The following is a 13,692-nucleotide window of genomic DNA, read 5'->3' on the forward strand; positions in this document are numbered from 1 at the left end:
TATTTATTAAAGAAAAGAAAAAGTAATAGAAATTTCTCAGAAGGGGAGTTAATCAGGAAAACATTTTACAAAGAATACGGAGCTGGCCTTTGAAACAGTGATAGGTGTTAATGGCTGAAAATGTTCCAGCTCAGTGTGGGTGTTGAAGGAGGACCTAACTTTTTGTTGGTGTTCTTAAGTATTTGAGAACAGTTCTCACTCAGAGAATTACAACTCAATTGGTTGCTAATAAGCAACCAAGACAATTGGACTCCTAATTCCCTTTTAAGACTACTGAATTTCTTCCTAATCTCCATCATGCACATATTTCATTCCCTTTCATAATTTTCCCCTTTCTTGCATCTCTGTCAAAGACTCTCATCTACTTTAAGGAATGGAAATAGGTAAATCCCTCAACTTCAATACATGTAAACAATACAAGACATAATTATTCTGTGGGATAAAAAAGACTGGGAGATGCTGCTTTTAAACATATATGATATGCCTTTTAATCTTTAAAAAACGTTACTTGTAACAGATTTTTCACATTGTAATAGAAATTGGAATATTAAAGGATATTAACCAAGGGTTATTTATGAACTAATCAAATCCAAATAAGGAACACAGAACCCCATGATCTATTAAAAATGATAAGCAGATAACGAATACTGACTGTGATTTCCTTTGTGGCTTTACTCTGGCAGGAATGGATTCCATACTGATAATAATTCCAGTCTTACTGTCACATAGGAGGAGATGCTTTGTGAACCTCAATGAGGCTGCCAGGTTTAGGACGGATGTAAGAACCAAAGTGTCAGAAATGAAAGAGTAAGACTTCACAGAATATGTTGTCACTGACAGACTGATAGCCAGTTTCCTTCTCCACCTTTTCTTCCTCAAGGATAGCAGCTGCTTCCCACAGATACACAAGCAGAACAACTCCAATCCTTCTCTACCACACTTAGCATCTGCAGATGCTCTGGGGCTTGTCTATTTACAACGTGGTCCCTATACAGCAGAGGTAGAACCCTCAGGGAAGTTCTGGATTGATTCTCAGCAGGTCTGTTTCACAAACTATTTCCCAGCCCTTCCCCACCTCCAGCTGTTTCCAATGTTAGTACTTAATAATTCCTCTATCTTGTCTGCCACATTATTCATCACCCCCCAGAAGAAAATTTGATGTAAAAACAACTTATACACTCAGTCTCTAGCCACCTTTCTAATATAAAGCAATTGCCCTGTGCATGCTGCTTCTGGATGGCTAAGAAGTGATTCCAAGGGTCTTCTAACCATTTATAGATTGGATAGCATGCTCTCCAGGTACTTTGACAAGGAGGGTGAAACAAACACCCATAGCCACGCCCGCCTGCCCAAACTTCTTAACCTCTTGTGAAGCTTTCCTAGTTTAGCGCCTCAATTCCAGCCTTATGACAAAACTAGACAGTGGCATAAGAGATACTATAAATGAAATTGTAGATAGTCACGTCTTAAGCAAAGATCCCCAAGTTGTGAGACTAATTTCTGGGTTAAAGGTGTTCTGTATATCCACTTCAACCCTGCCTCCAGTACTGTGACTTATAGCCAAATAAAAAGGCAAAGAGTTGAAGGGTACAAATTTTGAGGAAAACAACACAAATTTAAGGGGTACATGGGTTTCACTTTTTTTCAGCTGATTATACATATCTTTTTTTTTTTTTTTTTTTTTGATAAAAGGAAACCGTCCATATTGGAATGTATTTTCCAATAGGCAGAATCCTCCTCCTGGTTTCTCTGGTCTTGGTAGATGTTCTTCTGGTTTCCACCAGTACATATGAATAGAGAAGAAATGTCTCAGGATCATACTCCACTGCCCTGAGGAAGGGGAGAGCTGCAGGACGCACTAAAGCAGGTGAAAAAGACGACACAGGGACAGACAGGTCTGTGGAGATCCGGAAGTCTCCAAGGACGGTCAGCCTGGAAAAGGAAAAGGTAAAAAGAAAGGGCGTGGCTCGGCTGAAGCAATTACTGTTGGGGTCGGCTCCCACCCAGTTCATGAACCTGCGCTTGCATCACCTCCCAGGGCAAGGATGCGCTCGGCCCGAACAACCCAACCTACCTCCGGATCCTCAGGCGTTGCAACCGCGCGCCGCCCGCCCACCTACCTGTGCTGCGCCTGCGCCTCCCTCGCGCGTTCTCAAGGTCAGCACCGCCCCCAGCTTCTAACCTAGCACCCACGGAAGTAGCATTAGAGGACGTCCTGCGTATCCTCACCTCTGCGTGGCGTGGGGTCGCCGGCGTTCAAGAGAGGGGAGGGACTTCCTGTCCCGCGCGGGCAGAACTTCCGTCAGAGCCGGAAAACTCTCTCCCTCGCGTTGTTTAAGAGGCTCCTGGCTGCAGGGTGGGGAGGGAAGGTCCAGGACGGTCCGGGGACTCCAGGGCGTCCGGCCCACGACCTGTCCTTGGCGCCATGGTGAGTCTTCCTGTGAAGGCTGGAGTAACAACATTGGGAAGCTAGGGGCCAGGAGGTTAGTCCTGTGAAGGTAGCCAGTCGGGTGCCTAGCTGAGGATGGAGCGGGCGAGAGCAATGAGATGAACCGCGGGGGCAGGACTCCCCACCTGTCCCGGAGCTCCTGGGCCCCTGAGGAAGCGGCATCTGAGCTGCCCAACCGTGAAATTTGTCTAGGAGTATGGAGTAGGTAGCCAGAATATTCGTGGCCCATTCGCTGTGTACGGTGTGTGGCGCCAGGTGGTCTCAGAGTTGACCTTGCCGGGTGGATCATCTCCGCCCCTCCCTTTTTCTCAGCTGCTTGGTAGTAGCCAAGAACTTAAGATCTTAGAAATCCCTTTAGCTTGTCGAGGTGGACACAACGGATCCCTTCGTAGAGGAGCAACACCTGTCACTAAGAGAAAGGGCAAAGTCAGCTTATCTTTCAAACTCAGCCCATTTGAAATTGGGAAGGGTGATTCAGGCTTAGGAGAGATTTTATTGGAAAGGGATATTGCAGGGGCTCGGGGAAATAGGAAGAATGCCCTAACCGTAAGATATGCAAGAGTTTCAAAGGTTAAGCAAAAAGGTTTTTGTTTTTATTAGGGAGGGGTAAAGCAATCCTAGGAAGAACTAAGTGTGGGGAAGTGAGATGAAAGGGAAGTACCACTGAAGAGTAGATCAGATTGTTTTACCCTCAGTCCAGAGAGGTTTATGCTGGTTTAGACCTAGCGTGGGCCAAAGTTCAGGAACCTGGGGAAAGAGGATCTTAACCAGAATTTGAATAACAAATATTTTGTTCCAGTTGATCTATGGGGACATGCCATTCATCCAGTCATTTTTGAAGCGAAAAATGGGAATTTGCAGGCTTTGTCTCTGACCTTGTCATGGGTAAACAAGTGGGGCATCTTTGAGTCTTACCTAAGTCCTGTGGGGACCGGTGGTTCATTGCAGTAAGCTCTTTCCATAGCACAAAAGGGCGTGGGGGTATTTCTTAACCTTTGCTATTTTCCAAGATCACAGGAGTCTGGTAAAGTTCAGCATTGTCAATTATTTGACTATATAAAAGATTTCAAATTCTCATCCGGAGGGCATTCTGTCTTGGAATTTAGCCTCAGTGTACCATGCTTTTTCAGGACCAGATGTTGACATTGTTCAGCTATTGTGTTTGATGTTGGACTTTTGAATGACTTTCAGAAACTTAATGTGAAAGAAAAGAACTTCAAAATAATGTGGTTTCTAATGCACTCTATCAGCTAACGTAACCTATGACTCTTAGGCACTGTGTGTGTGTTTAACCTCAGTGAATAATAACACTTTGTATTCATAAAGAGGTTTTTTTTTTTTTTCTAAGTGAAATTAGACAAAGATAGGTAATAGTTAGCCCAACCACCTCCACCCCTCTCCCCCAACCTCCCTAATTTTACATAAGGAAGAATCTAAGGTATAGAAATAAGCATTGGTTTATCTAGGGTAACAATAGTTTGACATAGTCTGGACTGAAACTTAGAGCTCCACATCTTAAATTTAAGCTCAATTTTTGACTTCTTGGTCTGAAAAGTTGAAGAAAAAGTATAATAAAAACCCTTAAAGTAGTCTCAAAGAAGCTCAGTGTGAATTTACTCCCAGCATTATGTAATACTAGAAAAAAGAACCCATCTCCTGCCATCTCAAAAATTCTGATTTTGTTTTAGGTTAAGGTGAACTCATGCTGTTTCTCAGAATGTCACTTAAGAGAATGTCACCTGAAGAATGTCACTAACTACCAGTGAGGCCGTTGGCTCCATTCTGATACTGCTTATATTTCTGTGTTGACTCCACTTTAGTGTTCCCAGTCATGAAATTGATAATGTCTGTATATGCAAGTTTGGTCAGTGCTTGGAATACCAAAAAAAAGGGGGGGGGTGGTTAGCCATCAAATGAAGTGAGGGGTTGAATTTATTTTGAATACAGCTTGGTTAAATTAAGAACCTTTGCACTGCTTGGGCCTAATGATACGCAAAGCATGTAGTACTTGAACTCAAAAGACCCAGACTCTGCCCATTATTAGTTATATGAATTTGACAGAATCACTCAACTTGGTAAGCCTTCCGGTTTCCTCCTCATTAAGAGAAGTGGGGCTTGATGGAAATTAAAACACCTTCTGACTCTCACATTTCTGATTCTATGACTTCAGGACATTTTTCAGAATAAGTACATGTTTCTGATTAAATAAAATTTAGTCTGATTTTCACTTTTTTCTTTATCTTTTTGATTTTTCCTTTTTTGTTTTTTTAAAGATTTTATTTATTTGACAGAGAAGAAACCACAAGCAGGGGGAGTGTTAGGCAGAGGGAGAGGGAGAAGCTGGCTCCCTGCTGAGCAGAGAGCTGATGTGGGGCTCCATCCCAGGATCCTGGGATTATGAGCTGAGCCTGAAGGCAGATACTTAACTGACTGAGCCACCTGGGCACCCCCCCTTTTGATTTTTCAAGTTGCATTTGTTTTATTGTCTCTCTCTCTCTTTTTTTTTTTTTAATATATCATGTAGGAATCTGTACACATGTTTGGGCAGGTATTTCACTACTGTCTTAAATGCTACTCCAGAATGGAGAGTGAAGCCTTGGGACACCTTGATTTTACTTCTGTTTTATTTATTTATTTTGAAGATTTTTATTATTTAATTTGAGAGAAAGAGTGCCTTTGGTTCAGCTCATGATCTCAGGGTCGTGGGATTGAACCTCAAGTTGGGCTCCCTGTTCAGCAGGGATTCTGCTTCTTCCTCTCCCTCTGTCCCTTCCCCCACTGCAGGCATACACACGTGCTCTTTCTCTCTCAAATAAATAAATAAAATCTTTAAAAAGTAGAATGAAATAAAATCTGTGGGCATAGAGCCATTCATAACGCTCCTCTATTATTCTTTTAATGTCTACAGGGTCTGTAGTGATGTCCCCACTTTTGTTTCTGGTATTAGTAATTTGTGTCCTCTCTTTTTCTCAGTTAGCCTGGATTGAGGTTTACTGATTCTGTCAATCTTCTCAGAGAACCAGTTTTTGGTTTCATTGATTTTCTGTATTGATTTCTTTCCAATTTTATTGATTTCTGCTCTAATTATTATTTTTTTTTGCTTCTGTTTATTTTGGATTTAATCTGCTCTTTTTTTAGTTTCCTAAGGTGGAACTTTAAGTGTTTGATTTTAGATCTTCTATTCTAATATTTGCATTCAGTGCTGTAAATTTCCATTTACTGCTTTTGCTGCATCCCATAAATTGATTAGTTGTATTTTCATTTAATTAAAAATATTTTGAATTTGTCTTGGTTCTGACCCTTGTGTTATTTAAAAATGTGTTGTTTAGTCTTGACATGTTTTGGGATTTTTCAGTTACCTTTCTGTTACTGATTTCCAGTTTAATTCCATTGTGATCTGAGGGCAGACATTGTATGATTGCTGTTCTTTTAAATTCGTTAAGGTGTGTTTTATGACCCAGAATGTGGTTTTTCTTGGTGATTGGACATGTGTAGCTTGAGGGATAAATTCTCAGGTTTTATCAGTTAACCATACAGTGGCAGAGATGTGTGTTTCTACTCAGTTCTCTGATTTTTCCTGTGACTTCTCTCCTTCACTGCTTCTTTACTAAAGAGGATTAGCTCAAATAATGGTAGACACTGCTCAGGGTGCTTGGGTGCCTCTTGGGTGCCTTGATTTTGGCTGAGGTTATGATCTCATGGTTGTGAGATCTAGCCCCACATCGATCTTAAGATCTAAGAATCTCCTTCTGCCTCTCTCCACCCCTTTCTGGCTTCTTCTCTTAAAAAAAAAAAAAGTAGAGACTGTTCTCTTGGTTAGCATTTGGTGGACTCAAGATTAATTCTTAAAGACTAGCTTATACTCTGGACTATGGTCCACTTTTTAAATAATTTAGTTTGCCCTGGAGTAAAAACATAAAGCAAGTTTAGTTGATTTTAGAAAATCAGAAGATCTTTGAAAGTGTTCATTTCTAAGAGAGATTTTTTTTTATCTTCTTAATATTGTGCTGTGGTTTTGCCCATGTTACTAAATCAAGCATGAACACAACTTGCTGCAAAGAAACTTAGAAGAAATAAACTTGTCTGTAAATTGTCTTTCTGTTCTTTATGTACCACCTGCCCTTGAGTTAGGAAAAAAAATTTTGAAGTTCTGGTAAAATGAACATTCTCTTGGTTTTGATTGGAATAGTACTTTTTTGTTTCACCAAGCATTTAAAAAATAATGCTCTTATCTCAAAAGTATTATTCAGTCATTCATTATTAAGCACTATCTGTATGTCAGCTATATCTGTATTCTTGGCAACAGGGATATAACTGTTTATTAAACAGACAGTCCTGCCTTTGTGGAGCTTATGTTTTACTGGGAGATTCTGATGATAATCAAATGAGACATAATATATGTTGGTAGTGATAAATGCAACAAAGAAAGATAAAGTAAGGGTAAGGGATAGAAAATGTTGAGGGTGGTTATTTTAGATAGGGCATTCAGGGAAAGCCTCAATGAAGAGGTGACATTGGAACAAATATGACTTTATATACTTAGTGTATATGCCTGGTATCTATGAGCACATATTTATGAACTGTACCCTAAAAAATACTGTAATATTGGGAACAAAGCTTATATTGTCTGTAGCTATGTAATTCTCTTAATAAAGTTAAATATTAATCATTTTTCCAAATAGTGTACAGGAAAGTATGCTTTAAAAAAAAAAACCTTGGGGCGCCTGGGTGGCACAGCGGTTCAGCGTCTGCCTTTGGCTCAGGGTGTGATCCTGGCGTTATGGGATCGAGCCCCACATCAGGCTCCTCTGCTATGAGCCTGCTTCTTCCTCTCCCACTCCCCCTGCTTGTGTTCCCTCTCTCCCTGGCTGTCTCTAGCTCTGTCGAATAAATAAATAAAATCTTTAAAAATAAATAAATAAATTAATTTAAAAAACCCTTTGTAATAGTAGGTGATATTTAATAGATTGATTTATGCCACCTATTTTTATTTTTTTTAATTTATTTTTTTTTAAGATTATTTTAGAGAGAGAGAGAGATTAGGGGTGGGGAGGGGCAGAGGGACAGAGAGAATCTCAAGCAGACTACATTACTGAGACTGGAGCTCGACCCAGGGCCAGATCTCAGGACCCTGATACTGTGACCTGAGCCAAAATCAAGAGTCGGATGCTTAACCACCTGAGCCACCCAGGTGTGCTTATGCCACCTATTTTTTAGTCTTCTAAGTTAACTATAGTTCTGGAGAGAATACAGCTCATTCACTCAGAATATCCTGATTTTACATTCGTATCTTTCAGTTAATATAAAAGGCTTAGTAATTCCATTATTAAAATAGATTAAAATATCTTTATGTTTTGCTCATAAATAGGAGACTTAGAAAAACTGAAATCATTTCAGCTTTTGATATTTTGATATTGAGACTCAGGATCTTAATGTCTGATTATAAAGTTTTATTTTTTAAAAATCTTTAGGTAGTAGGAAAAACCAATCTTCTTGTACACACATTTTTTTTTTTAAGATTTTTTAATTTATTCACTTGACAGAGTGAGAGAGCGCGTGAGAGCACAAGGAGGGGTGAAGGTCAGAGGGAGAGGGAGAAGCAGAGACTCCGCACCAAATAGGGAGTCTGATGCGGGACCCAATGGCAGGACCCTGGGATCACGACTCAAGCCAAAGGCAGACACCAAACCGACTGAGCCACCCAGCTGCCCCCATACATACGTATTTTTAAAAATGACTGGAGAAGGTACAATAAATATATGGTATGGTAAGTGTGCTTGAACTAGAAGTAGATGACCTCTGTGGTTTGACTCAAGGTTCTATGTGAAACTGAATATTGTTGATGTACATTTAGTTGAATGTACATTGAAGGGACAAGGACAATATTCAATTTGGAGTTTAAGAAGTTTCACAAAAGATTGATTGGATTAAGTCTTTTAAGGGTAAGTAGAAGTTTGTTAGGTGGGTAAGAAATTGAATTTTACTTTTCCTCAATAACAGTAATAGTGACATTTATTTAGGTGTTAGTATTTACCTACTCTACTTACATTAACTTACTTAAATATTCATGAAGTATTTAATCTTGGATTTTTTTTAAACCACCGCTTTTTTACATACAGGTGTAGAAGTGGAGGCATAGTAAGATTGGAGTAACTCTTCCAAAATCATACAGCTAGTGGTGGTGGAATTTGACTTTAACCCAGGTGGTTTGACCATTGTACTGCTGTGACAGTCTTACTTATATTTGATAGGTTTTAACTTAGAGGATTAATTTCTAAAACATTTTCCCATAGAAATAATATTATGCTCTTACATTTCTAGAAAATCTTTCCCAACCTAGTTAATAACTAATATTACATCTCAGATAATATTAGAGAAATTGTTACTGACCTGCGTAGCACTAATGTTTAGCCTGACTTAGGTGCCAAACATGTCTGACACTGCTGCAGTCATGGTAAGGATTCAGTCCTTCATGTTCCCTCCACCTTAGCTGCTTCCAGTTAAGGCACTCCCTCCCATACAGTATTAGTTGCCATTGCACTTGGGGATGAACTTCTAGTAACACTGATCAGGTGAGGAGTAATTAGAGAACTGGTGATGAATTGGAATTTCTTATCATTGTAAGTAGAGTGTCAGGCTTATTTTAAGCCTGTCTCACAGTTAGCCCATTTCTTTTTTTGAGGGCTCTAAGGATTGCCTTGCTCCTTTTCCTTTCACTTGGACTACTTGTTTGCAGCTAGAACTTAGTATTTTCCCTGAACTGCAAAAAAAGAACTTATTGTAGGCTACCTTGCTTTCCCTCCCATATGTTCAGCACACATGATAAAGGTTTTTACTGCTAGGAGGGTTTTAAAAGTCACCTTCCTATGTTTCTTCCAGTTGACCATAAACTATTTATTATAAAGGTCTTTTAGGGATGCAAGTAGAAGCTCTAGATGATATTGATGAGTCTTTGCAATAAATTCTTTGAAGTAGAGAGGTTTGGACTGTGAAGAAAAGATCAGATGGAAAATACTAAGCACATTGGAGAGAGAAAGGGGGACTTTTCTTCACCAGAAATAACTTACGAAGAAGAGCTTCAACAAGCTGTTGTGCTCTGTATTATAAATATATAAGTATAGACTGCCATCAGTTGATGTCACAAATAAGGCATTATAAGGCTATGCAGGGCCTGGCTGCTTTTCTTTTTTAAATAAACAATGCTTTTTATCTCTGTGATAAGTAGTAGAAGCCTTTTGAAATACTAATCTGCTTGCTTTTTTTTTTTTTTTTTTATGTAGTTATCTGTGTCTGCCCTTTACATCTGGCTTAGCTGGTTTTTGTTATCTTTTACCTTTTGATTGCCACTGTTTGCCCAAATACAGTGATCTACTTAGAAAAGCAATGTCACTGCTTTCCTGCCTTTTTTTTCCTAAAAGAAAAGTCACATTGGAGGATTCTGCTCCATCATAATTCCACTAAGTTGAATGTTTATTAAGAGAATGCTGGGCAGTGGGCTAGGTGTACTCCTTCACATCAATGTGGAGCTCTGATTTTTCACTTCTTTTGTAAATGTTAGTTCGTTTAATCCTTATAAAGTAGGGATAATTATTCCTATTAGCAGTAACTATACCTCACAGGCTTTGAAGGTGGTTTAGAAATGGTAAATATGTGGGGGCGCCTGGGTGGCTCAGTCGTTAAGCGTCTGCCTTCAGCTTAGGGCGTGATCCCGGCGTTCTGGGATCGAGCCCCACATCAGGCTTCCTGCTCCACTGGGAGTCGGCTTCTTCCTCTCTCACTCCTGCTTGTGTTCCCTCTCTTGTGTTCCCTCTCTTGCTTGTGTTCCCTCTCTTGCTGGCTGTCTGTCAAGTGAATAAATAAAAATCGTTAAAAAAAATGGTAAATATGTGAATGCCAACAATCCACTGGTGTATTTAATTAAAATATTGTGGTCATCAACAATAAGATTGTGAAGATTTTGGAGATCATTTGCCAACTCTTGTCATTTTATAGATAAGGAATGAGTCCCAGAGAGGGCTTGTCTGACTGCTATTAGTGACAGAGAACTACTTTGATTCTAGTATGTTTAATTATTCAGTACAGTACAGTATTCACAATAAGTGCATCTTTCTAATAGTTACCATTAGGAGCGCACATTAAATTTTCTTGGCTTTTGTATATGGCTTAAAATTTAGAGTTAAGCTGAAATTTTTATTTTAAATTTGTTTGATGAATCATTTCTAACATGTACCTGTTGCATTAAATTGAGAGGATTATTTTGAATAGGTAAACCTCTTTCTCTGAGATACAGTATATTGTCTGTTGATCGTCAAGTGAATAGTTTTCTTCTTTATGCTAAAGTTCAGTGCTTGCTTGGCACATATTAGGAACTTTAATGTAGTGAAGTACAGTGTGCAAATTTATGCTTTATCCTTTTATTTCATCTAAAAGGTAATATTCAACATACCTTGAAAGCCTGCCATGTTAGGCAATCTCTGGGGAGTGGGTTTAGGGCTGTAGAGATGAGATGAATACATTTTCAGTGGGGGCGAGACCCTCAAATTCTTGGTCACGGTTGAGCATGTTGAAGGCTGCTTTGGAGTTGTGCATATGTTTTTTAACAAGGAACGTTTTATAAGTGAAGTGAATGTTGAGTGGGTAGGAATTGGTTTGAAGTAGATGGTTTATAAATGTCAAATATAAATTGATTAGTTTTGACTAGGAGCTTTGGATATAGGTCTGTAGGGATATTTTCTGTAATGTCAAAATATACAGTTTAGGAAAAGTACCAGATTCAGGGATGCCTTCTTCCACTGAACCTTTTATTTGTTACTTATCGGTACTATAATGAAACATGCATGTGTTAGAAAGAGGTGAAGTGGCTTGTTGATATCTTTAAGAATATTTCATTCTTTGTCAATATTTTAATTACTGGCTGGTATCCCTTTATTTGAGATACTGCATAATTCACTCAACCTACTCTAACTGGAAAATTATCTTTTAAGATAAACAATTGTTAATTTCAACACTAATATGTTGAAATGGTTAGTGAGTTACATTTCATTAAAATGCCCTCTATTCTTGTGAAAAAGTATATATTCTTGTCCTGTTTGTTGTTCGTCTTCCACTTCGCCTTATCAGTTTATATCAAGGAAAATATCTTAAGTTTATTTCTAAATTTAATCAAATTCCAGAGAATGGTTTTATATCATCATCTTAAGCAGGAAGTCTGGAGTGTTGTTTTTAGAAATAGTTGGGTCAAATTGATGCATTCGCCTACCATGTATGTCTAATTCAGATATTCAGGATGTACCAAGGCACATTTTTATTGAGGGTTTTTGATTTTTGACCTTAAAGTATATTAAATTTCTTATTTGGAGTTAGAAAATGGCAAAAATTTCTGGTTATACTTTTTACTTTAAAGAATTAAAAACATATTTTGTGCTGTGAAACGTGATGCTGGCACATGAAACAAATTCTTTAAGCAATTAAATTTGAAAACCTGTGTGCTTGAATTCAAATCAGAGCTGTTAATAATTGTTTTTTACAGTTTTCTTTCTCTCATTTTACCTTCTCATTTATATAATTCTTTTGGTAGTATTATTTTGAGTATAGGAAATTGCTGTTTTGTAGGTAAAAACAGTTAAGTATCTGTGATTTCATATAATTCATTAATAAATTTATATTAATAGGTGACATTATTCTTTAGCTGGTGTTCTATCAAAACCTTTTTTTATTTTCATTTTATTTATTTAGCAGAGTTTTCCTTTTCTTATTTTCAGACCTGTTTACTGTCTGTAAGGGCTGGAGTTATATTATAAAACCAGATAAAGGCCAGGGTAGACCACATAATGAACACTAAGATTCTAGAAATGGTCTATGGGCAAGATTTTCCTTGCCTGTTCATGATTGTTTTATGCTGCTTTTACCTGCTTTGGCATTATATGGAAGGATTTCCCATCTCAATTAAATGTAGACAGCTCTCAATCCTATTAAAGATCCTACTGGAAGTAATCATTTTTGAAAAACCAGCTTGGGTCTGTCAGTCATCCACATGTATAAGTTTATCAGATCTTTCTTCCTGAGTTTTTAAACCTCTTCTCAGTCACATTGCCAAGATCCTGACCTCGGTGTGGTTATTCTTAAAGGTCTCTCAAACTTTGTCCACTCAGTTTTTAAATTTAATACATCTCTATACCTATTCGTACTTCTCTTCAGTAGGACAAGGTCTCACAAGTTTTTTCAGCTTACGCCTTTGGTCTCATCTATTTCTATTTTTTTTTTTTTTAAGATTTTATTTATTTATTTGACAGAGATAGAGACAGCCAGCGGGAGAGGGAACACAGGCAGGGGGAATGGGAGGAAGAAGCAGGCTCCCAGCAGAGGAGCCTGATGTGGGGCTCAGTCCCAGGACTCTGGGATCACGCCCTGAGCCGAAGGCAGACGCTTAACGACTGAGCCACCCAGGCGCCCCCCCTATTTCTGATTCTTAAGCGATTAAATTCCCACAAACTTCTTTCTAGAATATTCATCACCCCCCCAACATTGGTTCCTTCCCTTTTGCCTTAAGCATGTATATTTTCCCTATTATGAAGATATATTTTTTATATATTTTTGTATGTCATTCTAGTGTCCATCAGATTTTCCTCTTTTGCTCAGTTTCTCCAAAAAATAATTGTGTTCATTATTTCCATTTTTGTCTCTACGTAATCAGTTAAGTTTTATCCTTATCTGCTGATGATACAGTCCTTGCAGAGAGTCCTTACATCTAATTCCCTTTTTTCTCTAAAAATCTTAATTCTTTCTGGTTTTGCTTTTTTTTTTTTTTTTTTTAAGTAAGCTCTATCTATCATGGTACTTAAACTCACAACAGTGTATGCAGGAGTTTCACACTCCACTGACTGAGCCAGCCAGGCACCCTGTTTTTGAAGCTGTTTTAGTTTAGGCTCTTACCGTGTTGGTTGGACTATTTCAAAGGACTTCTCATTTACCTCTTTGCTTCCAGTTCCTTTTAACTTTTCGCTTTAATTTTCCATCACAGTGACAGTTACCTTTCCAAAATATATTTGTTTGGTTCATTCCAATCTTAAGATCCTGGACTTATTTCTAAGTACCTGCAGAAAAGTGCATTGTGTGCAATCCATATCAAAGTCTACAGCATGTGGAATTGCTCATTATTTTGAATCATGCCATTTACTGTCTTTGTATGGGTGGGTATATCTGTCTGAACTTTTTTTTTTTTACTTCTCTGTGAGAGTGGGATA

General features: G+C 38.4%; 1 protein-coding gene and 1 long non-coding RNA gene across 23 annotated transcripts in view; one reads left to right on the forward strand and one right to left on the reverse strand.

Annotated features, from left to right (window-relative positions):
* LOC103672149 overlaps positions 1-2,245 on the reverse strand; it is a 44,410-nt gene extending 42,165 nt beyond the window's left edge. For 4 of the 19 annotated variants that reach the window (XR_005832446.1, XR_005832443.1, XR_005832442.1 and 1 more), the window contains exon 1: positions 2,121-2,239. This is a non-coding gene — a long non-coding RNA (uncharacterized LOC103672149). Of the gene's footprint in view, positions 1-2,074 lie in introns of all 19 variants that reach the window. The other 15 variants (XR_005832441.1, XR_005832430.1, XR_005832432.1 and 12 more) reach the window with 12 other exon arrangements.
* A 34-nt stretch (positions 2,246-2,279) lies between these two features.
* The window catches only part of TMEM161B (transmembrane protein 161B), a 65,861-nt gene continuing 54,448 nt past the window's right edge, over positions 2,280-13,692 (forward strand). For 2 of the 4 annotated variants that reach the window (XM_040622107.1, XM_040622108.1), the window contains exon 1: positions 2,282-2,428. In XM_040622107.1, coding sequence (XP_040478041.1) covers positions 2,426-2,428 — 3 coding nt within the window. In that variant the 5' untranslated portion in view covers positions 2,282-2,425. Of the gene's footprint in view, positions 2,429-13,692 lie in introns of all 4 variants that reach the window. The other 2 variants (XM_040622110.1, XM_040622111.1) reach the window with 2 other exon arrangements.

Source organism: Ursus maritimus, unplaced genomic scaffold (assembly GCF_017311325.1).
Source record: "Ursus maritimus isolate PB19 unplaced genomic scaffold, ASM1731132v1 scaffold_5, whole genome shotgun sequence".
NCBI classification, from domain to species: domain Eukaryota; kingdom Metazoa; phylum Chordata; class Mammalia; order Carnivora; family Ursidae; genus Ursus; species Ursus maritimus.